Source organism: Erigeron canadensis, chromosome 9 (assembly GCF_010389155.1).
Source record: "Erigeron canadensis isolate Cc75 chromosome 9, C_canadensis_v1, whole genome shotgun sequence".
Classification (NCBI taxonomy): Eukaryota; Viridiplantae; Streptophyta; class Magnoliopsida; order Asterales; family Asteraceae; genus Erigeron; species Erigeron canadensis.
In genome coordinates, this window is record NC_057769.1 from 1,180,312 (window position 1) to 1,206,138 (window position 25,827).

The following is a 25,827-nucleotide window of genomic DNA, read 5'->3' on the forward strand; positions in this document are numbered from 1 at the left end:
GTGGTAGTATGAGAATTTATCATACCTCCCAAATTCCACCAATAAAATCCTTACAACTCAATTTAACCTTCCAACCCTCCCAATCATACCTCCCAACCCTTTTTACTGGCGACCGATAAATTCTCATACCTCCCAAATTATTTTTTTTCTAACTTAAACAATTTAACAATAATACATAACATTTTATTTAATATTTAAAGAACATAACATTACATAAACTAGTAAAAGAAAAATACGATGCAACATTTTTTTTAAAACTAAATAAACTACATAATACTAAATCAAATCCTCGATCGGTGGTGGTTGAGCTGCTGGGTCATCGAGGTATGCCAAATCCACTGTCGATACATGCTCCGTTAAATCATACCGAACACGATGATGGACGTTTTCGTCATGTAACTCCCGTAGAACTCTAGGATCGTAAGCTACAGGCACCGGTGGATCCATTATGTGAACCGGTGAGATAGCCCTCCCGTCGTCCTTTATGATCATGTTATGCAATATACAACATGTATCGACGACTTTCCCAATCTTCTCCTTATCCATAATCCGGATTGGACGTTCCAAAATCTTCCATTTTCCCTTCAGCACCCCAAAAGCCTGTTCTACATCTTTCCTCGCCGCCTCCTGCACTCGCTTGAATTTCACTTCCTTTGGATCAACTAGATGCGGATACGCTTTTACAAACGTAGACCACTTAGGATATATCCCATCAGTAAGCAAATACCCACGTCTGTACAAGCGGCCGCATAAAAGGAATGACGTGTCCGGAGCCGTTCCATTTCTAGTAGTATCATACAACGGCGACCGACACATTAATGTCGTTGTTTGATCCGGGAGGACCAAAAAACGAATGCCAAATCCACAAATCTTGTGACGCAACAGCTTCAATCATGATAGTCGGCACTTTGTGATCCCCTCGCGTGTATTGCCCTTTCATGCCCCTAGGACAATTCCTCCATACAACATGCGTACAATCAAGGCTACTGAGCATACCGGGGAGATGGTGTCGCGCCTCATGCGCATTGTACAGCAAGGCGACGTCATGGGATGTCGGCTTGCGCAAATACTCCCGCTTGTACAAATAAATAACCGCGTCACAAAAATACTCGAGACCTTCCCGGCTTGTTCTTTCGGCCATACATAGATAATCATCATAGTTGTCTGCCGGTTCACCTGTTGAAAGTAGTTTAATTGCCGACGTGCATTTTTGAATCGGTGAGAAACTCCTTCTTCCCCTCGCGTCTACTCCATCTCGAAAATACGGGAAACTAGCTTCAATGTCGGCAACAATCTTCAAAAACAAACGTTGGCTCATACGGTAGCGATAGCGAAAAAAACGCTCCCCAAACTTCGGGTTTTCGCCGAAGTAGTCACGCATGAGTTTAATATGCGCGGCTTCTCTCTCACAAGTTGGGGCATTTTCTTTAGTTTGTTACTGAGTGAAGTTGTGACAGTTGGGAATTCAGTCTTTAATTTACAACTAGCAACACTTTAGGTCATTTCATATGCACATTGTAAATTAGGAGAAGAAATATAATGCAACTAGCTAGGGCTTCATGAAACTAATTAGGTCATATTTGGTTTACAAATTTTTGTATAATCCGATAAAATTGCAATTGAATTTTATTCTTTATTATGTTTTGGTTATCATAAATGAAAAAAATATCCTGGGCGGATTTTTTTCTTATCTTTAAAAGATAAAAAAAAATTGTTATAAGATCTATTTCTGTAAATTTTAACTTTTTGACACATTTTTTTTCTTTTAAAAAGGGTTTTTTGTTAATGTCAACAGTATGAACTAACATTAACATACATAAAATAATTATAATTTATCATAAATATCAAAGGGTAGACTTTTAATATGAAAAATACAATATTTTTCTTATGAACGCTAACAACATAATTTTTATATTTTTTTAGAATATGATGCATTCATGCACGCATAAGATGCTAACATGATTATATATGTCGCCCAGCCCAACTCTAGTTCAATATGGACGCCTTTTAGTATTAGATGGACCAGTCCAACTCTAGTTCAATGTGGAGTTGTGGACACAGTTTTATTTATTTTACTTGTAAGTTGTAAAACATGCAACTAAACAAGTATACCACTTTTTATGAAGCTGAATAAGTTTATTACAACTTTTCAGAAAGGAAAAAAAAAGTTTATTACAGGCTAAATATTTATAATGGGCCTATACCTTTTTCTTAGCTATATAATGGGCCTAGTTTAAAAATGGCCTTTTCAAAAGCCCATGAAAAGACTGAGGAGCAAATTAACCTGTATCCAATTCAACGCTAATTCCGACGTACCTATATGAAGTATGAACCAAAGGGTCAAAGCAAGTCTATTGAGATTATATTATATTTATTTTCATATCTATACTTATGCAGTCATGCTTATAGTTTATTTTTGGGAAAAAAGCTTTATATCTAGTAAGTATTTAAGTTTATAAACTTTGGATTTACATTCTTTTTATAATTACGTAAAGTTTCAAGATACAAACTTACTAGTATACTCTTACAACATACATTTATTCTAGACTTTTTTTTTTAAAAAATACGCGCGTGGTCGAATGGAAGTATGAAACTACCTCATACTAATTAAGCGACAATCTTTTTTAGATAAACCCTTCCACCAAAAATCAAGTCTCACTTCCTACATATATGTGGGTGGATTAAAGGGAGATTTTAGCAAGTTTTGGATCTTATATTTATCATTTGTGTAATTTAAGAATATAACTAGATCCCTTCTAGAAAACCACGAAAACAATTGAAAAGTCAATACCAAATAAGTCATCTAGTTCTCAAATAGTTTATAAGTCAAACATCCCTAAATCTTAAGAGTTAAGACGTTCTATACGAATACAAACACCCTAGTCATTATACATATGTAATATAACATAATTTTATTTGTGATTCTATATGTTTTTTTTTTTTTTAATCACCAAGTAAGTTAAGATTTCTACAAATGAATATTTACATACAAGACGCCTTAGGCCAATTCGATATCGACATAAATATACTAATAAAATTCATAATTATTAGCTCTCAAAAGAACCAATTTAACGTAACAAAAACAAAACAAAATAATGGATGGGTATTAATAATGTTAATACACTATTTGAGTGTGATAGGCACTAATGTCTAATATCTCATGATGATGAAAGGGAAAATGGCATTATAAAAGAAATTTATTTTTACCTATCAACCTATATAGTGATCGAGATACCATAGTGTATGGTGGGGTTACAAATCTAATGAAGTGTCCAACCGGTGCATATCAACCATTCATAAAGAAATGGGTCATACTCATACATGAGTGTGTAAATTAGAGGGTGGACAAATACATGATAAGAAATGAGTATGGTGAAGCAATATTAGTGCATATATATGGTCCAAAGCACAACTAAAAGAATAATTAATACTCCAAACACAACTTGTCATTTCTAGCAATATACACAACTTTTCAATATAGTATACATACATAATGGAAGGCCACTATAAGTTATTTTGTTCCATTATGGAAATGAAGATCTTTTACATAACTTTAACTTTAAAAGCAAAATGACAATTGTAAATCGGGTGGGTTGGGGATTGTCAAATGTCACTGGATTGGGAGTTTGGGACCATTAGTAAGGGCTATGTATGAGATAATCAGAATTCTGAGACTTTATATGGGGTGGTTTAAGAATTGAAATATGACACAACAACAAGACCCAATCCTTGTAAGTGAGGTGTGAGGGAGATGAGACGTACATAGTCTTCTCTTTACCCAGAGATAGAGAGACACTACTTTTATAAGAAACTCTGACCAAAAGTGTAAAAAACAGGGGTGTAAAGTTTAGAAATTATACCTGTCGGCTGAATATCATCTGGCTACATTAAAATTATAAAAAAATAACAAACATGCGACCTAAGATACTTGTTAGGGTAAAACTTTAAGACAAAAAAGACATAATGGCCGGTGTAATTCAAAATAGTGTCATATATAGAGATGCTAGAAACATATACACAACCATGAATTGATTACATAAATGTGAACAAATAATTTCTCATACATATAATTGGTTTAATATAGGTGAGAAAAAGAATTATTTGTTCTTGTGGTCCGACAGTAGTTCTTGGTTCATGTGTTTCAAGATTTTTGTTCAATAACCAGACTACGGTATGTTGGTCATAGCCATTGGTTTATGATTTATGGTCCGGGTTGCTCATATTCAATTCCCTGATGTGGTTCATATGTTTGGAGTTTAGTTTTATATTATATCTCTGAATATATTAAAGTGTCATTGATGTTTTTCAATTTTTGATCTATTAACATAACACATTATATTTGCCTCTAGAAAATGAGAGAGAGGGGGAAAGAATGTTGTAGTTAAAAATAGATGTAGTATATATTAAATGTGAAATTAATCCAAGTACATAAAATAGGATTTCATTAAATATTTCAATCTGTGTACATGATTCATGTGAGACGGCGAGACTACACACTTCCTCTAATTCCCACTTAATGCGTCATGCGACACATATACAAAAAAAAAAAAAAAAAAAAAACCTAGAAAGATCGGAGATATCACGATAAAAAGTAAAAATAATTACTTTTAACACTAAATCATGCATAAAGATGTTTTAAAGTATTATTGTCACCATCAAACGTCATTTTCCTCCGCCACTAAGTTTATCAAATATTATGTCGCAAAATTGTTGTATCAACTATCAAGTATCAACGTCATACTAACAAATAACCAAATGTTTATAAACATGTTACGTGATTTAATCAGAATATATTTGTGACCGTTTTTATAAATGATTATACCAAAAAACGCTTCAAACGTATAATCATTTATGAAAACAACGAAACACGTAATTTTTTTTTTTTATGAATGCTATAGCTCTATTGTTCTTTCTTGATTTAAAATTGTTAACAACAATAATTGCTGAAATATCTTAAAATGGCAGGACCCCCGTAAAAGAAAAAAGGAAGGAAAGCGACACTATTTTTGTATTCACTATTTAAGTTTTTTGTCTCTCAAAAGCAAAAAATGTTTTTGAAATTATTGCTTAGGATTTTATGTTTTGAACAGCTGGACCAAAAACTCATCCACATATGACATTATATTTTGTTTATATTTGTTGTAAGAAAAAGTTTAGAACAACATTCATCTTTATCAAATTAACTTGATACAGAAATATCTACGTACATATATTAATGACTATAAATTAATGCGTTTCTAGTCTAATTAATTTTTGTTCAAAGAATGAGACTGGAACATTAACATTGAACGGTTATAATTCTTTAAAAACTAAAATTTTCAGAAAAAACTAAAAAATTAATCAAAATAGATTGTGATCTGAACTTAATACAATATGTTTTTAGAAAACACATTGTATAACATATAGTGTTAAGTTCAGATCACAGTATATTTGACATGTTTTATGGTTTCACGCGCAAAAACAGATTATGATTTGAAACTTAACACAATGTATTTTATAAGAACACATTGTGTTAGGTTCAGATTACAGTGTATAAATTTACACTAGTTTTCATGAAAATTTTAGTTTTTAAATGAACATTTCTCTTACTAAATCGGATAATATAATATGTATACATTTCTTTTATTAGCAAATTTAATATAATGTTATAATTATATCAATCTTTACTGTTATATAAAAATTAAACTCATTTATTTTTAAAAATAGTTATAAAAATATTACTTTGTTACAACCCAATTATCTTTCATGACCATCTTTTTTAAATTTTAGTTATTAAAAATAACTTAATTTGCTTTTAATGAACTAATGTATATTTTAATATCTTATATTCTTAATTTATACATTAAACCTCTATCTATATTTATAGTTCTATATTTATACTCTCTTATAAAAGATATTGACTCACTTTTCTTAAACTTTTAAAAACCTGATATGTCTAATTTATCATTTTTCTTAATACATCCCTCACTGTGATTAAAATACTATTACAAAAGTTTCATACTTTATTAAAATTATCTTTGTTCATCAAATATATTTTTTTGTTTGTTATTTTAAAAACCATCATATATAAAAGTTCCGATTAAATATTTGATTTAAAATTAACATTGCCTATCATTTGCATTGAAACGTGCGGACACCCATCTAGTATTTTAGAAAATATCTACACTATTATCTTTCGGGTTAACAAGTATACTGTGAGAGTGAATAGAAGCGTAGATTGTGAGAGGGTGGGGTGAGGGGGGGGGGGGGGGGGGATTATGAGTGGTAATGGAGAAAGATACATGAAACATATTTGTTTTTCCCTTTATCTTTATTTTAACTATTATTATATTATATTTTTATTCATGTCATCATTATTGGTTAAATTTTAAGGCTAATTTGAATTTAGTTATCTACCCTGAATAAATATCCACCGACGACGTACGTAAGAAAGTTTCAAAAGCAGCCGGCCTCATTATTAAAACCCACTGTCACCACACTCCCCTTCCAATTCTTACACTCCTCTCATTCATCCAAACCCCTCAAAATTGTTGTGGTACGTTCTCTCTATCATTTTACGCTCTCTTTTATTTATTTTATGTATTTATGTTCTGCTTTTATTTACATTATTATTATTATATATCTATAATTATTGGTTAGTAATTATATCTATGTCACTTCATGCATAGTATATTATATGTATAATATAATGTTACATTTCAAATGGAAATTAACATAATTTCGATGAAAAAGTACGTTGTTAATGTCTTACTGATACATAGACTGCATGCTTTTGGGTTGTTTACACAGATTTAATTGATCGAGTGTTTTATATATATATATATATTTTAAATTTTGATTGAATATACACGAACTGTGTATTTAATCTGACATTTCTTTATGATGTTTTGCACTAATTTAAAAGGTCTTTAATTAAAATTCAATTTCTGATGGTTTTTATGAGGTATGAATTTGTTTATCTACAAAATTTGTCAAAAAACACATCTGTATAGGAAAATTGACACAGGGATGTAATGAATTTCACCCAAAGTGCTATTGTAACAATGAAATTTAACATGTTTATTCAAAGATCAATACATCGTTAATGTCTGATGTAGAAGTTCCATGAAATGTGTTGAGTTGGTCACGTGACCCTGGGGTTTTGCTGCGTCGAATTAGTTTAATTTTGATAATCATTGGTTAAAACCATTTATACTACATTATAAAGAAAAGGAAAATGCTAAATGAACTTAACGTGCAAAAAAAAAAATGTACCTTTCCATATCAAAAGCTCAAAAATGTACCTTTCCATATCAAAAGCTCAACCTCTGAATTTTATGATAAGTGCACAACTACTTAATGCACCTTATCGAAAGCCCTTAGGGTTTCGTTTAGCAAAACCCAAAAAAAAACACCTCCTGACTGAAAGTTACATGGGAATTGTCTAAAATGCCCTCAATGATTAAATTACACTATCAGTTTTTTAATATATCTCTATTAACTCTTTATATCAATTATTTTACCTCAATTATTTACACCCCTCGATGCCGCTTCTACCACCAACAGTCGCCCCCACCGCCATGACCAACGCCGCATTGCGTGGGTACCGTGCTAGTAAAAATAAAAGTAATCCATATATATGGATATAATATTAAGAATAACGTAAAGAGTTCTGAGGATCAAATTCTACTAGACATAATACTGGAGAGGGCAAGTGAAGGTTTTGAGAATTGCCACATGATACCCTGGTTAGGCAGTTAGGCTGTGTACATCTGAGTCAAAAAGAAAAAAAAAAGTAATGGAGGGAACCCTAGCCCTAGTACCACAAATGGATACCCATCGACTCACCCCGAACTGTACATCTGGGTCAAATTAACCTGAATAGGGAAAACTTCATCCGTGTTTCTTATAATTTTGATTTGAACAGAAAATACTGAAGTAGTAAAGTGTCTTGTCATCTAAGCATGATCAATCATCAACTGAAACTAGGGCCTCTCAGAAAAAGATAAACGTATCAACTATAATTAGGACAAATTTGGACTGTAATATTACTTCTTTGCTTTTGAGACGAATATCTTCGTTTTCTTTGACATTTCTTATATTTGAAGTTGAGAAGAAGCTTACAGTAAAGATCATATACACATAGAGATATAGAGATCCTCTTGACGAGTATTTAGTATTCAATTTCATTTGTATTCGTGTTCAGTTTTTACTTTGGATATGCTAGTTGATAACATGTCTTTTTTGGTATAAACATATACAGATGGCGTCTGTTCATGCTAATTTGACATCAGTTATGTGTAAAAATGTGAACCATTCTGGCATTTCAAAGCTTTCAAAGACTGCTTTCTTGCCTATTTTTGATGTGGCTGCTGATCCTACAAACTTATGGAAGAAGGAAATACGGTCCTCTTATATAATGGTGCCTCGCGCCACGTTGACTTTTGACCCCCCATCAACTAATGTGGAGAAGACTAAGCAAAGGAAGAATACAGTGGACCCGGCTTCCCCTGATTTCCTTCCACTCCCATCCTTTGAACAATGTTTCCCACAAAGCACAAAGGAATACAGGTAGTTGGCTTATGGTATAGTTTTATCAAAAAAAGTCAAGGTGTAGATTTATGCAGGGTGGACGGGTTGGGTAACGGGCCAAGAAAGGTTATGGTCAAACATCTTACTTTCTGTGCACAGGTCTATGCGTCAAAATATACCGTGGGCGACTTTTGACCCTATTGTGACCTGTTTGACCCTTATTTCATATAGCTTGATTCGAAATTCTACCCGTTTGACCTTTTAGAGATAAAACATCACAAACAAAAAAAATTTGGCGACCTTTTCGAATCAAGTTTCTTACTATTGTAGTTAGTTTTCGAGAAATTAAGACATCCATCCTGAATCCTGTTACTCATTCATTGAATTATCAGATGTTTTCAATAACTGTGGAACTAATACAGTATTACCATCTGTAAACTGCTCTACAGGGAAGTTGTTCATGAAGAGTCTGGTAATGTTCTTAAAGTTCCATTTCGCCGTGTTCACCTGGCAGGGGATGAACCACATTTTGATGCATATGACACCAGTGGTCCACAAAACATAAGCCCCCAAGTTGGTATGCACACAGACTCCAACTTCTACTTGTGTTTAGTCTCTTTTATATAGTCTTTTCATATCTCAATAATTAAAGTTGTAAGTTCTGGTAAGTAATAGTATTACTCCGTGTGAAGATAAAAAGAAAGTTGGGCTAAGCATAAGGAACACAGCAGTTTAGTTACATACTTGTATTGGCGTTTCTTCTCATTTCTCTCAGTGTTGAGTGTGACAAATGAAATCTTGATTGTTATACTAATGCATCCCTAAGAGTTGCTTGATTTTAGCTGTGTGTTAAAAAAAACATTCTGATACTCTGATGAGTTGAAAGTCACCCAAAGTCTATTTTTAATGAATACAACATCGCGAATCATTGTAAATCAAAGATACAAAGTTATTATTGTAATTACATTTTTATATCAAGCAATCTTTCTAGAAATCGGACAGGAAAGTGTCTGTGAATCAACCTGACCTGATTGGGACTGTTTTTACCCCTACCAAAAATGACATGTCTTTAAATGTACTTCTTTTGACCCGCTACCCAATATGTTTGATCACTCATATTTCTTCCTCTAAACTACATAGTATAGCAGCCAAACAATCATTAGATATTCCTTACCCTTGTGCTTAGTCTACTGTAGAGTTTTTTGTTTATCAGATAGTTAACTGCTGCTTTACTACATAGGACTCCCGAAGTTACGCAAGGAATGGATTGATCGGAGGGAGAAAGCAGATCCACCAAGATACACCCAAATGTACTATGCTAAGAAAGGAGTCATTACCGAGGAGATGGTCTACTGTGCTGCCAGGGAGAAACTCGACCCGGAATTTGTGAGATCAGAAGTTGCTCGTGGCCGTGCAATCATTCCTTCCAACAAGAAGCACTTAGAGTTGGAGCCCATGATTGTTGGTAGGAATTTCTTGGTGAAAATCAACGCAAATATCGGAAATTCTGCTGTTGTAAGCTCAATTGAAGAAGAAGTTCACAAGCTTCAGTGGGCTACAATGTGGGGTGCTGATACCATCATGGATCTTTCAACGGGCCGTCACATCCATGAGACCCGTGAATGGATTCTCCGTAACTCTTCTGTTCCAGTTGGTACCGTGCCCATTTATCAAGCACTGGAAAAAGTCAATGGGATTGCAGAAAATCTAAACTGGGAAGTTTTCCGTGAGACATTGATTGAACAAGCTGAGCAGGGTGTGGATTACTTCACAATCCATGCGGGTGTTCTGCTTCGTTATATCCCATTAACAGCTAAAAGAATGACAGGAATTGTTTCTAGAGGCGGTTCCATTCATGCAAAATGGTGTTTGGCTTACCATAAGGAAAATTTTGCTTATGAGCATTGGGATGACATTCTTGATATCTGTAACCAGTATGATATTGCTTTATCCATTGGTGATGGATTAAGGCCCGGCTCAATCTATGATGCTAATGATACTGCTCAGTTTGCAGAGCTCTTGACTCAAGGTGAACTAACTCGTAGAGCATGGGAGAAGGATGTACAGGTATGATTCTGTTATGCATTCTTTATATGTACGTTTAAAACTTCATATGGAACAAAAGCATCGCTGTTTGATTATCTCCAACAGGCAACGGATCAAATGGGAGAAGTTATAGAACTTAGCCAAAATGGAATGGGTAAAATTCACCCAAAGTTATAAAACGATTTGATTTTTTTTTTTTAACGTTTGTACTTGTTGTAATCATATCTTAAAATATCTTTGATTAAAAAGTAATATTTTGAACAAAAAGATTTCTGGGTCAACCTAATCTTACCTCACCAGTGTCGAGCTACAGAAACATTACCTGTTACCCACCCCTCCGAATTTTTCTACTCGCAATATAAAACGATTTCTGTGAGCTGCACTAGCATTGTAATATGATGACTTATTTTTTATTTTGCAGGTCATGAACGAAGGGCCTGGGCATATCCCAATGCATAAAATCCCAGAAAATATGCAAAAACAGCTGGAATGGTGTAATGAAGCACCATTCTACACACTTGGACCACTGACTACTGATATTGCACCAGGATACGATCACATTACTTCAGCCATTGGTGCAGCCAACATTGGAGCCCTTGGAACTGCACTTCTATGCTACGTGACACCAAAGGAGCACCTTGGTCTACCCAATCGCGATGATGTTAAAACTGGTGTCATATCATATAAAATAGCTGCTCATGCTGCTGATCTGGCTAAAGGCCACCCGCATGCTCAAGAATGGGATGATGCTCTTAGCAAAGCTAGGTTTGAGTTCAGGTGGTTGGACCAATTTGCTCTGTCATTGGACCCGATGACTGCCACATCATTCCATGATGAGACTCTCCCATCTGATGGTGCAAAAGTGGCTCATTTCTGTTCCATGTGTGGACCCAAGTTCTGTTCGATGAAGATAACCGAGGATGTGAGGAAGTATGCTGAGGAACATGGCTATGGTAGTGCTGAAGAAGCGGTTCAGCAAGGGATGGATGCTATGAGTGCTGAGTTTCAGGCTGCCAAGAAGACTGTGAGTGGTGAACAACATGGTGAGGCTGGTGGAGAGATCTACTTGCCAGAATCATACATCAGTGCTAAAAAAATATGAAGGTTAGTAGGACATGATGATTTTCTTCAATGCTAGAAATGACAAATCTATTAATTTATGAATTTACAAACAAGTGTCATGTTTTACATTTAACAGGTCAAAAAGGTAAAATAGAAAAAAGTTAGTTTAAAAGGAAACGGGTCAAGTGGGCCAAAAGTTGCCCGAAGTGTACTCTTTTATGCATAAAACATTTTGGGCCATTTGTAGGAAGTTAGATATTATTATACATGTCAGAGTTACCCGTCCGACTCCTACCAAAAATCAAACTCATTCTGACCCATACCTGTTATACAATCTTTTTAATCACCGGGATTCAATGCTATGACAGGGTTTGATAGAATAACATGGTCCTTTTTTGGCAAATGATATAATACTTGTTCTTTTGAGGCTTATTTAAATACTTCTAACTATCGCATAAGATATCATATAGTAGCATAACACATACAAGACGGTAAACTTTAATTCATGAAGGTTCATTGATTTCTCTTAGAGGTGGATAATAGCTGGGTTGGGCAAGTTAGAATGAGTAATTTTGTATAGGTTGTGTTAGACCAGAAACAATTCTGGAACTTAGTTTGATTATTTATAATTTTTTATTTTGTATTAATTTTTAAAATGGAGTACATAATCAGTGTCAGATTTGATTATAGAATTTATATTATCTCTGTAGCAATCTAATTTTCTGGGGGAAAAAAACATACTAAGGGCGTTTTATGCATCAAAAGTACGCTTTAAGTGATTTTGTACCCATTTGACCAATTTCCTTCATTCTGTTTTATCTGACTGACCTATTAATGATATAAAATACCCGCTTCGACCCATTTATAAGTAAATAACTTAAAAACTTCCTTCTGTAGTCTCTCTTTTTTAAACATCTAATTGACCACTAATTCTAAGTTTCATACTTGAATAACTATATGTTCATCACAACACCTGTTATTGTGTGAAAATTTAACGGGGTTAATTTGCTGGACATATGTTTCAGGGAGCATGTGAACTTGGAGGATTTCCGTGGAGTGTCTGCAAGATCGGCCTAGCTTAAGATGAGGCCCAAAATCCTCATTTTCAAGTAGTAGGTGAGTACATAGTTTCAGTTTGTGAAGAATAAAAGGCCGAGCAAATGTTTCATGTGTTTTGAGATTGTGGTAGCAATATAACTCTTTTCTGGAAGTTTTTTTTATCCTTTATATTGATATGTTGTCGTGTTCATTTCATGGTATTGACATAAGATATGCACCAGGGGTGTCTGAATCTGCTTCAGCACTGCCGTTTTAGACGGAAGTGCTAGACAGCATTTTCAGGCTGAGAAAGTCCCTTAGAACCTGAACAGGATAATGCCTGCGTAGGGAGAGTGCTTTTTCTTCCTTTATGTAGTTACACAAGAGGAAGATCTCTTTGTCGGGCTCGTCATGATGATCATGCTCCCATATCTCGTGTGGCTGGCCAAGTAATCGTTTGCAAACTACAATTCAGTTTACTTGATGAGGTTGGTCATTCTTACAAAGAGGAATCTAGTATGATCCAAATATTTTGAGTGGCAAAATGGGTGGGTTGGTTAACAGGTCAAATCAGGATAGGTCAGGTTTACCTGGAAAACTTCTGTCTAGTTGATTAAAAAAAATGGATTTCTATAAAATGACAAAATATATATATCTTAATACAATAATAATAGGACTCTTTAGAATAACATTAAATTTATTTTTGGAGGTGATATAATACATTTTGGCAACTTTAAACCCGTTTGACCTAAATCCTATTTTGGTTTCTTTTTACTCATTTGACCCACTATAGATGACGCAAAGCCCAAATTAATCCCTTCACACATGAGTTGAGATGAAATTGACACATCTACTCTTTCTTTCTTTTCTTGTAATGGCAAACAAACTTCTTCTCTAGAGTCTAGTATAATTGCTTCATGGGCCTTATACAACTTGCTAGTTACTAATACAATCTCTATCGAAGAATAAGGATACATTGTGAACTCTGTTCTTCATGCAATATGGCATTTAAGGATCAAAAAAGTTGGTATAAACTTTGATTTATATTCGGGGAAATTACACGTTTTGTTTATTTATTTTTCCCACAGTGCACTTGACTTAGATGATGTTAGCCACACCTAGGTTATATGCATGTTCAATTACCTGTTGCAGTTCGACACACTTTTACATATATGCTTGTGAACTTTTGCATCCAAAATGATAGCTATTAGCAACCTTTGGGTAAAAGGATATACCCCTATGAATTGTATTAATCAAAAATAAATCAGGCAATGTGACTAAATGTCACATTTGGCTTGTACAAACAACGTACCATAGTGCAATAACATAAACTATTATGGGCATTGACATGCCAGTCCCATAAACTACCTAGCTGACTATGAAAACTATGGGCTATTAGCAACCTTTACTAGTGAGTAGTGACAATTCTTAGTCTATTTAACACTTTTTGCATCATTTTTTTTACCTCCAAAAGCTAGTCATGTAGTATCACCACATAGGTAACACACTTGTCCCAAATAGGACGGGAAGTCGCATCCCTTTGATTGATGAGTCACCTTAAGTACTCTTTAATTTATTAACCTGGAGTCGATTTCAAGCACAAATAGGTAAGTAGAGGAGGCTCAACTAGTTTACAACCTTACATCCTAATTAGAATTTTAGGTCATGTTTTTTGATAAATTCAACTTGTGATATGTTTTGATTTTGTTTTTAGAACTCATACACAATATATTTGATATAGATTTTTTTCTTGTTTTTTTTTTCTTTCTGTTTCTTATCTTGCCTAGTTTCTCTAGTGGATTTTCAATGATTTTGTCACTCACTATACTTATCCAGTTATCCCTATATATTCGTTAACTGAAAGTCGAGACCAAGAGATATTCTCCATAGTGTACTAGCTCAATGCAAAAATCCCACTGATTTTGGAATTTGTCTATGGTTGCTTCTTTCATCTCTTCTCTTCCTCTTATTGTTAAAGTATTTCTCATTATATTCAATTACTTATTGCATGAAGACGTAATGTTTGCTTATGAAGGTGTTGGTTTAAAATGACCATTCCTGATGATCTTTGTACTTTTCGGTTTTAACTGTTTTGTATGCTTCTCTGTAGTCTGTAGGCTTGTTGTACTACTTTGTTGTTGCAAGTCATCAGTTTATATAGCTAATATGTTTGCAAGAATCATGAAGATTCACATGAAACAAAATTGTACAGACAGTGATTGCATAATTAATTTAACAGAGCAGTTGTAGCTTATTGTTGTAAAACATGATGTATCTTTTCCATGAGGCATAAAGATTCACATGAAACAAGGACTGCTTTATAAATGCATTAGAAAATCTTCGAGTGCCAAAAATTATTAGGCAGACATGTATATATCTATAGTTTGAATCGTGTTCATCTCTAATTCACATGCTTATGCTACCGGATACTGAAAGTCTTGCTCGCCTTTAAAAAAACAACCATAAGACTAAGTAAATGGTGTACAGTTTCTTGCTATATATCATCTTCATCGATGCTCATATCTACAAATGGACGGATTCTACATTTCAGATGACATTTTTCTTGATTAAGTTAAACTTTCATGTGATCGTAGCTAGGTATAGAGAGAGCTTAGTTTCTCCTTTAACTTTTCTGTCTCTAATTTATGATCATCTTGCACCTGTTCAACACAGTGAAGATTATAATCATTTCTATAACACATAAAATCTCAATAACGATATAAATACTATAACCAAAAATATATCTACCTGAAAATGAAGAGTGTTCATGCACCTGTCTTTTCCAGGACACTTGAAGGTAGTTGTATTTAGCAAAACTAGCCCTTCTTCTTCCTCCAAGTATTCCACAACTGTAGATAATAAGCCAATGCCCTTGTTCTTCTTCAAGTAATGAGATGAGAAAATCAGCTGGATTACAGCTGCTTTGTCATTTAAGACACTTACCGAAGCAACTACTGATGATGTTTTTTGATTTGTAGTTGCTTTAGCACTTCGATCCATAAAATTGGTCGATGAGGAACACAACTTTAGCTTTTCCTTTTTATTTTTCAGCGTATTCACTTCCTTTTGCAGATCCGGTATGTATTTCAGTGCTTGTGATACAATGCCAGGGATGCTTACTTTTTTCTGTTGCAGAAAAGAACTATGGTATAAGCCTATATCGTTATAATATTTACTTGCAAGATATGGGCACATCATAGTATGATTGCTTTAAAAAATTAAGTGTGCATACATATATATATGGTTGTATGTATGCTTAAGAAAATCTACTATAAATTCAAAAGCATAAACTTTTATTATAGGTATACCTTTTGATCACTTGACAAGGGAAGTAATGAACGAAGAAACGTGTATAAGTTATTAACCCTCTTACGCCGATCTCTTTCACTAGCATTATGATCGAGCTTTTTGGCTACCTTCCTAGTATCACTGATATTTCCGTTTGCAGCTTCTCCAGATGAAATGGAAATTTGTGGTGCAAAATCATATGGTAGCACTTGATCATATGTAGGAAAATCAAGAAGGGAGTGATATGAATTTGCTTCATTGTGCAAATCCTGTTGTATATTTTGTGGAATGAGCTCCTCTAAGGGCCATCCGTAATTCGTACAAAACAAAGGAGGCGATAATGCTAACATATTTTTCGACCTTTTTTCTTTCGTTTTCTAGTTAATTTAGGGAACTTATTATAATGCCTTGTTTCAGAAATTTTGATGAGAAAGTGAGATGATAAGTTAGTGTATTTATATAATGGTAACTATAAATATTTAATTATGTATCATCTTGCAATATTATAATGAGATTTACATCATCTTGGAATCTAAATTATCCTTAGATCAGCTTATGCATTTGTTTTATAACACTAGAGTTCAGTTTCTATACATTTCAAATAATAATAAATAAAAATTCCAAATGAAAAGGAATAAAAGCCAAGTTGAAAAGCTACTTTGCAATGCAGTAATACATTCATGGTAGCTACTTGTTTAGATTTACAATAGTTCCATTTTTAGCATTGAGTTTTACCTCCCATATTTATGAGGGTGGATTAATAGGAATTTTTACTTTTCCGATACCCGCACCCGATTTGACCGGGAAATCCCCGAGTTGACCGGGGATGGGGACGGGTATGGAGATGTAAATCTAATCCCCAATGCGGATGAGAACGGGGATGGGAAACCGTAAATCCCCTATCCTCATCCCGAACCCGAAAATACTATATATATTTAGGGGATAACATATGTGTTTCTAGAAACATATATCATACATGTTTCCCCTCTCACAAGTCATTTAAAAAATATTAAACATTAAGCCATGTGATTGAAATTATGTTTAAATTTTTAAAAGATTGTGAGACAAAAGCATGTATGATACATGCTACTAGAAGCATATTCATTTTTCCAATATATTTATTAGAATCACTTTAAGTTCTTATCTATATTCTAGAATCAATTTTAAGTTTATAACTTTTATTCAATACTTTTTATGTGTTATACTTTATTAATTATTTATTTAACATATATATTAGTTTATACATAGAAAGAAAATATCAAAATACACATTCTCCTACATATCTTCTATCAAGATAAATAATGTTCATTCAAAAAAGGTATCCCCGATACTTGACGGGGATCCCCGATACCCGATGAAGACGGGTATGAGGATGTAATTTAATTCCCCGATAAGGATGAAGACGGGGATGAAGATTACAAGTGAAATCGGTTACGGGGATGGGGATTGAGATCCCCGACAATCCCCATCCATTGCCATTCCTACTTGTATTTATAAAATAGAAATATATTCTCTTATATTTCATATTTTATATATTTTTATTTTATAAACAGGCAGGTTGGGTAGGTTTGGATCGTGAACGACTCCTATACCCTATTTAAGGTCCGGTTGTGAAAACATTCGTCGTAACACTTATAACTCCCTTTTTCTTTATAATTATCTTTTTAACAACACAAAATTTTAATAAACCATGACGATCCTTTAGTAGAAACAACAAAAATCTGCAAGTGGACTTCGCCAACCATTTCTTCCCCCTTCAAAAGGCTTTCCTTCTTCCCCCTTGGTCTAGCCGACGACCACCCATCCCCACCCAAACTATTCACTCTTATCCATCGTTTCATTCATTGGGTACCTTCAACATTGTTTTCGCATTTGTAAATGATTTGTAAAAAAGAATAGTACACAAATACCTAGTAATTAAAAAAAAAAGTTGATTAATTTTAACTTTGTTTCATTGAATTAAATATAAATATACAGATAGATAAAGAGCAGTCTTTATTCGAGCTACTCAAAGATAGGAGCCTTACTATAACTTTATGTATACTAGACAAATGGTATCCTAGCTAGTGATCAATTTCCATACTGCTATCTAGCCATTTCAAGATATATATATATATAGATATCCCGAGAATGTTTTGAACTTTTTTCTCTTATACAAGTTCCCTTCTCTTAGCACAAGACCGCCTTGAAGCTGATTTCTAACATTGATGTATAGTTAAAAATGAATGTTTCAATTAGCCGGTATGATTTAGATCAACTGGCATCCTCGAGGCAGAATAAGGCCCAATGACAATAAATTTCTAAGTTTGCATCTCACAGTAAGGAGGTTTTTCCTAGAGATTTTTATTTTTTTTATTTTTATAATTGGGTGATTTCGTTTTAGAGTATGATAGGGTAGTACCCCTAAAGGCAAGTTGATATTTTAGTGGTTTGTCAGTAATTCAAAATTTACAGTTCATTTTTTTTTAATTATTTGAATTTGCTTATTTTCATTATAATATATTGTATGAAGTTTCGTGTACTAGCTAAAACCTTACATATGTTCGGTGGAGATATATGCATATATAGATTCACACACACATATAAATTTGAGATTAATGCATGAAATTGTAACAAACTTTACCTGCTTTGCTGTGTATATTCAATTTTAAATTCTCTATTGTATTCACTCAACTCTTCTTTTTGCATGATTGATGTATCAGTCCATCTAGATTAAAAAAAAAAGATACACACAATATTATTATTATTATTATTATTATTATTTATTATTATTATTATTATTATTATTATTATTATTATTATTATCATTATTATTTTTTTATTATTTTTGAACGGTAAAGATACACACAATATAACAACAACAAAAAAATCTTGGATACGTGTAGGTTAGAAAAATATGGTCAAAGTTGAATACAAACAATAAAACAACAGAGCTGGTTAATTATTAGTATAGTTGGATAGGCACTAAAGTGAATTGACTAAATTTTAGATAAATTTTTTGCACTATATCCCGCCTCATAATTTTCAACGTTTGTATGTAAGTTGAACAACGATATGATACTCTTAGTTAGAAACAAAATATATGATAGGTGATGTGAAATGTATTGAGTTTTACCACTATATATTCGAGCTTTTGATATAAGGTTTTTTATTTCGGGATGAAATTAAGAAGCTTCTAAATGCTAGCGTGTGTTTATGTGCATACATATTTGTGTCTATGATTAATGTGGATTGGTGGATGTAGATGTGTGTTAGTTGGTGACATGAATTGGCAAGATAAGTTATTTTTTTTGGCACAACGAAATGAAGTGTAAAATATAATGAATACGATTGGAGAAGGGATCCACATGGAGCTTGTGCCATTCACGAGTTTCCCAATCCATGGCTCAAAGAAGGTTTAGCATGGCACGTGGTTCTCACACTTTATCCTCACCTGGGAGTGTTTTCTTCTACATAAGTTACTATTTTGGAACATGACACTTTTTTAATTGACATCTGTATTATTCTTTTCATCTATGAGATCACTACTCTGATAATCTATTGAAGGTAATTAGATATAATATTGCAAGTGACAAACATATCATGATTAAGCCTGATATGATGTATTTAATTACATTTTAATTTAGTTAATTTCTCTTAGTTTTTTAATTACTGTGTTTATATAATATTGTTTTTTTTCGACCATCTCATTGATCTTTACGTTTTAATGACTTAACCTCATAGTAGATAAGATATATGTATGTAATGGATCATTAGGCTGTCCGGAGTGGGGCGTAATCCCCTCAAATCTCGCCCAAAACTCGCCCTCCACACCATTCCGTCTCGCCGAATGCGCCCAAAACACCTTTCAGGCGGAAAAAATATTTCGCCCAAAACACATTTGACCGAAGCCACTTTTTCAATTTTCAATGCTTATTTTATTCGGCCAAATCTGTTTTCTGTTTTTTGTTGCAGGTGGAGATCGATATTGTTGAAGATGAAGTTCATGGGCTGGATAATATTATATATAATGCAATTTTTATTTTACCCCCCTTATATAGTAATATATTAGATTTTTAGCCCCTTTATTATTAAATTTCCAATGCAGTTTTTTAATAATGAAAATAAAGAAAAAAGCATTACCGATTTTAATGGTTAAAGAAAAAAAGCACTACTGAAAAAAAAAATGGAGGTGAAAAAAAATAAAAATAAAAAAATTAATGATTTGAATGTGACAAGTGTCACAAGTCTCCCAACCTCAAAACTTGTCTCACTCCCCTTTTTTCCTACCAAAATCTTCTTGCTTACATGGCGCCACATGGCGGATATCCCCCTTCTCAATCTTGCCTCACTCCTTTTAGCCTTAGAGTGAAGGTGACCCGTACACGTGTTTTTTTAATTAGTCATATTAGACACCACCAAATACATGTATTTCGTATTACTCTACAGAAAATTAAATACTCTAAATCATGTGTAGTGTTGATGAATATAATATAGTAATTATGTATGTCGATTTTCATGATATATCCATGCAATATAGAGTATATTGGTAACTTGCAAGACGTACGGGTCGGGCGATTAGAAGGAGTACGTACTCGCAAGATAAGAATACAAGTAGGAATGCACAAAAAGAGTTGTGATTTTGATATATGATCGATCTTAACCAATAATATATGGAGTCCCCTAATCATTCTAACCAGATCGATCAGAGACCTTCTCGAGATACACAAAGAGCCCATCAGCGATAGATCCAGATAAAGCTAAGTTATCAGCTAGGAACCGGAAATGACTGCACTTTCTCGAACAAATTAACCCGTCTTGATGCGGTTATGAGTTTAAGTGATTAAGTCCAGTACGTAGTTAATTTTCCTTTGGTTATCTAGCTAGTAGAATGAAGTCCCCGAATATCGTTAATATATGTTAAGAAATCTAAACAAACCGATATATATTGAATCTTAATCCAATAAACACTCACAAGACTGATTTCAATCAGATCAAACACAAACAATCTAAATAAAAGTTTACCCCCGTTAATCGGTTGTAAACCTATTATCTAATATTGATAATAGTTCTATTACAAAACAAAATTAAACAAAAAACTGGAGATAGTACAGAACTTCAAACGGTATGATTTCTCCCAAATCTCTCTCAAGCAACCCTTGTCGGGTAAAATGAGGTTAATGTAGAAAACGAATAAAAGAAGTTTCATTCTTCACCCTCTTCTTTCTTCTTCTTACATCTTGAGCTCAAAACCTGCAAGAATAAGAAACATGCAAGAAGGATCCCTCAGGTTTAATAAGTTTCAGTTTAGGCTATAATTTCAACATCCCCTCTTAGCCTAAACCTGAAACACATCATAGAGACATAATTTTGAAACAAGCTTATCATGTTGAACTTTCTTCAAGCCTTTGGTGAGAATATCTGCAATCTGATTTGCAGAATCAACCTTCTTGGTTTCAATGACACCTGCTATAATCTTATCTCTCACAAAGTGGAGATCAATTTCAAGATGTTTAGTTCTTTCATGAAACACAAGATTGGCTGCAATTTTAATTGCAGCCTCACTATCACAATTTACAGGAACAGGGAGCCATTTGCCCCATTTCAAATCATCAAGGAGTTTTAGAATCCAAACAACCTCAGAAGTAGCAGAAGCAAGAGCTCTATACTCTACTTCTGTAGAAGATTTACGCAAAGTGAGTTGTTTCTTACTTTTCTAAGAGACAAGAGAACCATTTAAAAACAAGCAGAAACCAGTAACAGATTTTCTAGTAACCACACATTTGGCCCAATCTGCATCAACAAAAGTTTCAAGAGATAACTTGGGGTTCTTGACAATGTGAACCCCCAAACCAGGTGACCCTTTCAAGTATCTCAATACTCTAAGAGCAATTTTTACATGAGATTTTAATGGTTTATGCATAAATTGACTCAAACAATGAACAGAATAGGCAATATCAGGCCTAGTATGAGTAAGATAGATTAATTTTCCAATAAGCTTTTGATATTCAGTGACATTATCAATGATACCATCTTTCTCACTAACTTCACTGGTAATAACCAAATTCTGCTCAAGTGGTGTTGCAAAGGGTTTACAAGCAAGCAGGTCAAATTCACTTAACAAGTCTATACAATACTTCGTTTGAGATAAGCACATACCATACTCAGTCTTAATTACTTCAATACCCAAAAAATATTTGAGTAAACCTAAATCCTTAATCATAAATTTAGAATTAAGGAACATCTTAAACTCATTAATAACATCAAGGTTGTTACCAGTGACAATAATGTCATCAACATAAACCAATAAGGCAATAAACACATTACCCTCACTTTTTGTAAAAAGTGAGTAGTCACTTCTACTCTGCACAAAATTGTTTTCAAGTAAAGCCTGGGTTAACTTGGCATTCCATTGTCTTGGAGCCTGTTTTAACCCATATAAAGACTTTTTCAACCAGCATACTCTTTGATCATCAGAATTAAAGTATCCTTCAGGTAAAGTCATATTAACAGTTTCATCAAGTTCTCCATATAGAAAGCATTGTTAATGTCAAGTTGGAATAAAGGCCAATTCATTTGCACAGCTAAATTAATCATGCATCTAACAGTAACAATCTTTACAACAGGTGAAAAAGTTTCATCAAAATCCACACCAGGTTTTTGACTATAGCCCTTAGCAACTAACCTAGCCTTATACCTCTCTATCTCTCCATTAGCCTTATACTTAATTTTGTATACCCACTTACATCCTAAAGGTTTTCTTCCCTTTGGTAATTCAGTGATTTCCCAAGTGTCATTATCATACAAGGCATTCATTTCAAGGTTCATGGCTTCAATCCAATTATTATCCTTACAAGCTTGCCAATACTGATTAGGTTCAATAGATTTGTTCAATTCAGAAGCAAAAGCAAAGCTTTCAAGATCAAGTTTAGCATAACTAACAAAATTTTCAATTCCAAATTTGACTTTAGAGTCAATGACAAAGTCTTTATACTTATTAGGCATGTGTGAAGATCTTTCAGACCTTCTATTACCAATTGGAAGAATGTGTTGATCTTCAAGTTCATTAGCAGTATTATTAATATCTTGGTTATTACCCTCAGAATTGTTGTTATTGTCCTCATGTGTTGCTGCCATCTCATGTACATTGGTACTCTCATTGTAATCTGGTAAGATGTCATTAGACATCCCACCTAGATCAATAGTTGGAGTGCCAGAATGTATAGAGTTGCTGTCATCACTGTTAGGAGAGGTAGCAGGGTCATTTTCATCATAGGGTATATCGGTTTCATCACACAAATTGAAGAACTCAAATTGATTTATTTGTTGATTATTATTATTATTATTATTATTATTATTATTATTATTATTATTATTATTATTATTATTATTATTATTATTATTATTATTAGTTCCATGCTTTATTTTAAAAGAAAAAACTTTCTGAAAGAATTTAACATCCCTTGAGTAAAGAAACTGTTTCTTATCAAGACTAAATAATTTATAACCCTTTTTATAGCTACCATAACCAACAAACACACACCTTTCTGCTCTACTACTAAACTTGTCATTATTGACAAGAATGGTGGCAAAGCAGAGACATCCAAATATTCTTAGGTGAGACAAAGAAGGTTCTTTTCCAAATATCATATAGTAAGGTGATTCTCCATGCAACATAGAAGATGGCAATCTGTTAATCAAATAGCAGGCAGTTAAGACACATTCAGACCACAAATATAGGGGTAATCCCCCTTGAAATAGAAGAGCTCTAGCAATGTTAAGCAAGTGTCTATGCTTTCTCTCAGCAATCCCATTTTGTTAAGAAGTATAAGCAATAGAGGTTTGATGAATGATACCCTTACTTTCACAAAACATGGTAAAATTTTTGTTGCAAAACTCAGTTCCATTGTCACTTCTAAAGGTTTTAACCTTCTTTCCAAATTGATTTAAGATCAGATTATAAAACACAACAACACACTCATAAACCTCAGTTTTAGATTTAAGCAAATATACCCAAACAGCTCTAGAGTAGTCATCAACAATGGTTAAAAAATACTTATGACCTTCTAAACTTGGAACCCTATAAGGACCCCAGACATCAAGATGAACAAGTTCACGAAGTTGAATAGAATTGTGATCACTTAAAGGAAATGGTTCTCTAACTTGTTTAGCCTTTTGACAGATTTCACACATTCTAGTTTCTTTTGAAAAATTGAAATCACCTTTTTTATTCAACACAGTCAAGACTTGGTCCGAAGGATGACCAAGTCTGTCATGCCATATTTGCTTAACAGAACAAGAAGTGATTTGACACTTATTAATACCTTGATTAAAGTAGTAAAGACCATAAATCTGTCTACCAATCCCCAGAATTTTCACATCCCTCAAATCCTGAGGTAACACATAACAATCATTTTCATTAAAAGCAACAATGCATTTATTATCTCTTGACATTTTATGCACAGAAATCAGACTAACACAATATTCATGTACAACAAGAACATCATACAGAATAATGTCTTTGGATAAAATCATATTACCAACTTTGTTAATAAAGGCTTTAGTCACTGTTGTAAAACTCACCGAGTCGATCCGAGTAATCTCCGAGTACCCGCTACAAGGTAGGGTGTCGAGTCGATCGATTACTCCGAGTACTCTCCGACTTGGCCACTTTGACCCCCGAGTAATCACCGTATGCACCCGAGTACTCCCAACTCACTTATCGGCCGCCCTGGGAATGATTAGCGACTTCTGCAACCTTGACTTTAGTCCCATTGGGGTGTGATACTCTTATTTTTAAATAAGATATATCAATCACACTAACAAAATGTTTATCAGTATAAGTGAGGTGTTGATTTGCTCCAGAATCACAAATTAACCCCAAGGTTTCCAAGGCAACCTTAATTTTTGAATTAAAGCAAACAAACTTTTGGAAATTCTGATTGAAAAAACAGTTGTTGTTAAACAGTTTTATACCTACCATATTCACTTTGACACCTTGACCAGGAGTACCAATAGAGTTTTCTTTAATCAAAGAGATAAGTTGAGAAATCTGTTCATCAGAGAAAGAAGCAGAGGTGCTAGAACCAACAATATTGTTATTGTTCACAAATCTTTTATTGAAATTTTGAGAGTTTTGAAATCCATTTGTCTTCTTTTTACCAAAATCAAGTGGATATCCAATGATTTGAAAACATTTATCAATTGTGTGACCATTGTAACCACATTGTTCACAGACAACAGAAGGACCACCAGGATTCCTTTTGAAAGTGGAATTTTTGTTTCCAAACTTTAAATTGTTTCCATTTGGGACTTTCCTTTGAAAACCAGTTTTAAAATCAGTTTTGTTATTCACATTAGAGTGAAAAACAGAGGATGAAACCTTTTGAGAGTTACCAAAATTAGCACTAGAAATCAACCTATGTGACTCTTCCCCAGAAATAATAGCATAAGCATGTCTCACATCAGGTAAAGGATCTTTAGATAGAATATTACTTCTAACTTGCATATAAACATCATCAAGTCCCATTAAGAATTGCATCAATTTTAACAACTGATTATGTTTTTTAAAATCCTCAGCAGCATGACAAGTGCATTTAGGCAGTTTAACCAAAGCATCAAATTGTTTCCACAGAGCATTTAGTTTATGATAATAATCAGCAATAGTAGAACCATTTTGACAAAGAGAATTAATCTTGTGATGCAAATTAAAAGTAACAGAACCATCAACTTTATCATAAGTTTCCTATAATTCAGCCCAGACATGAGAAGCCCTTTTAGAGAAAATTTGACCAACATACAACTCTTCAGAAATAGAGTTCAAAATCCAACCCGGTACAACAGCATTGACTATGTCCCATTGTTTTCCTAAAACCTCATCTCTATTAGACCTTTTACAAGTTC

The 25,827-nt window shown here is 33.5% G+C and overlaps 3 protein-coding genes across 3 annotated transcripts; 1 reads left to right on the top strand and 2 right to left on the bottom strand.

The window, feature by feature from the left end:
• Positions 1-276: 276 nt before the first annotated feature.
• On the bottom strand, positions 277-1,381 carry LOC122581437. The gene is made up of 2 exons (XM_043753670.1): positions 800-1,381; positions 277-696 (listed from the first exon to the last, which is right to left on the bottom strand). Exons 1-2 carry the CDS (start codon positions 1,379-1,381, stop codon positions 277-279), a joined length of 1,002 nt encoding a protein of 333 aa, XP_043609605.1.
• A 5,035-nt stretch (positions 1,382-6,416) lies between these two features.
• Positions 6,417-12,846, top strand: LOC122581987 (phosphomethylpyrimidine synthase, chloroplastic). The gene is made up of 6 exons (XM_043754323.1): positions 6,417-6,535; positions 8,243-8,550; positions 8,961-9,088; positions 9,752-10,578; positions 10,979-11,661; positions 12,645-12,846. The coding sequence occupies exons 2-5, from the start codon at positions 8,243-8,245 to the stop codon at positions 11,657-11,659; spliced, it is 1,944 nt and encodes a 647-aa protein (XP_043610258.1). The 5' UTR covers positions 6,417-6,535; the 3' UTR covers positions 11,660-11,661; positions 12,645-12,846.
• Positions 12,847-14,898: 2,052 nt separating this feature from the next.
• LOC122581988 (transcription factor bHLH100-like) lies at positions 14,899-16,349 on the bottom strand. The gene is made up of 3 exons (XM_043754324.1): positions 15,966-16,349; positions 15,406-15,783; positions 14,899-15,317 (listed from the first exon to the last, which is right to left on the bottom strand). Exons 1-3 carry the CDS (start codon positions 16,293-16,295, stop codon positions 15,252-15,254), a joined length of 774 nt encoding a protein of 257 aa, XP_043610259.1. The 5' UTR covers positions 16,296-16,349; the 3' UTR covers positions 14,899-15,251.
• Positions 16,350-25,827: the final 9,478 nt, after the last annotated feature.

Excerpts from the sequence above, each read along its gene's own strand:
- LOC122581437 (XM_043753670.1), bottom strand. The coding sequence starts at position 1,381 with ATGCGTGACTACTTCGGCGAAAACCCGAAGTTTGGGGAGCGTTTTTTT. Across the intron at positions 697-799 it reads TTAATGTGTCGGTCGCCGTT|TGGTCTACGTTTGTAAAAGC; the intron begins GTATGATACTAC and ends ATATATCCTAAG.
- LOC122581987 (XM_043754323.1), top strand. The coding sequence starts at position 8,243 with ATGGCGTCTGTTCATGCTAATTTGACATCAGTTATGTGTAAAAATGTG. Across the intron at positions 8,551-8,960 it reads CAAAGCACAAAGGAATACAG|GGAAGTTGTTCATGAAGAGT; the intron begins GTAGTTGGCTTA and ends ACTGCTCTACAG. Across the intron at positions 10,579-10,978 it reads CATGGGAGAAGGATGTACAG|GTCATGAACGAAGGGCCTGG; the intron begins GTATGATTCTGT and ends TTTATTTTGCAG.
- LOC122581988 (XM_043754324.1), bottom strand. The coding sequence starts at position 16,295 with ATGTTAGCATTATCGCCTCCTTTGTTTTGTACGAATTACGGATGGCCC. Across the intron at positions 15,784-15,965 it reads CCTTGTCAAGTGATCAAAAG|AAAAAAGTAAGCATCCCTGG; the intron begins GTATACCTATAA and ends TTTCTGCAACAG. Across the intron at positions 15,318-15,405 it reads TGAACACTCTTCATTTTCAG|GTGCAAGATGATCATAAATT; the intron begins GTAGATATATTT and ends TGTGTTGAACAG.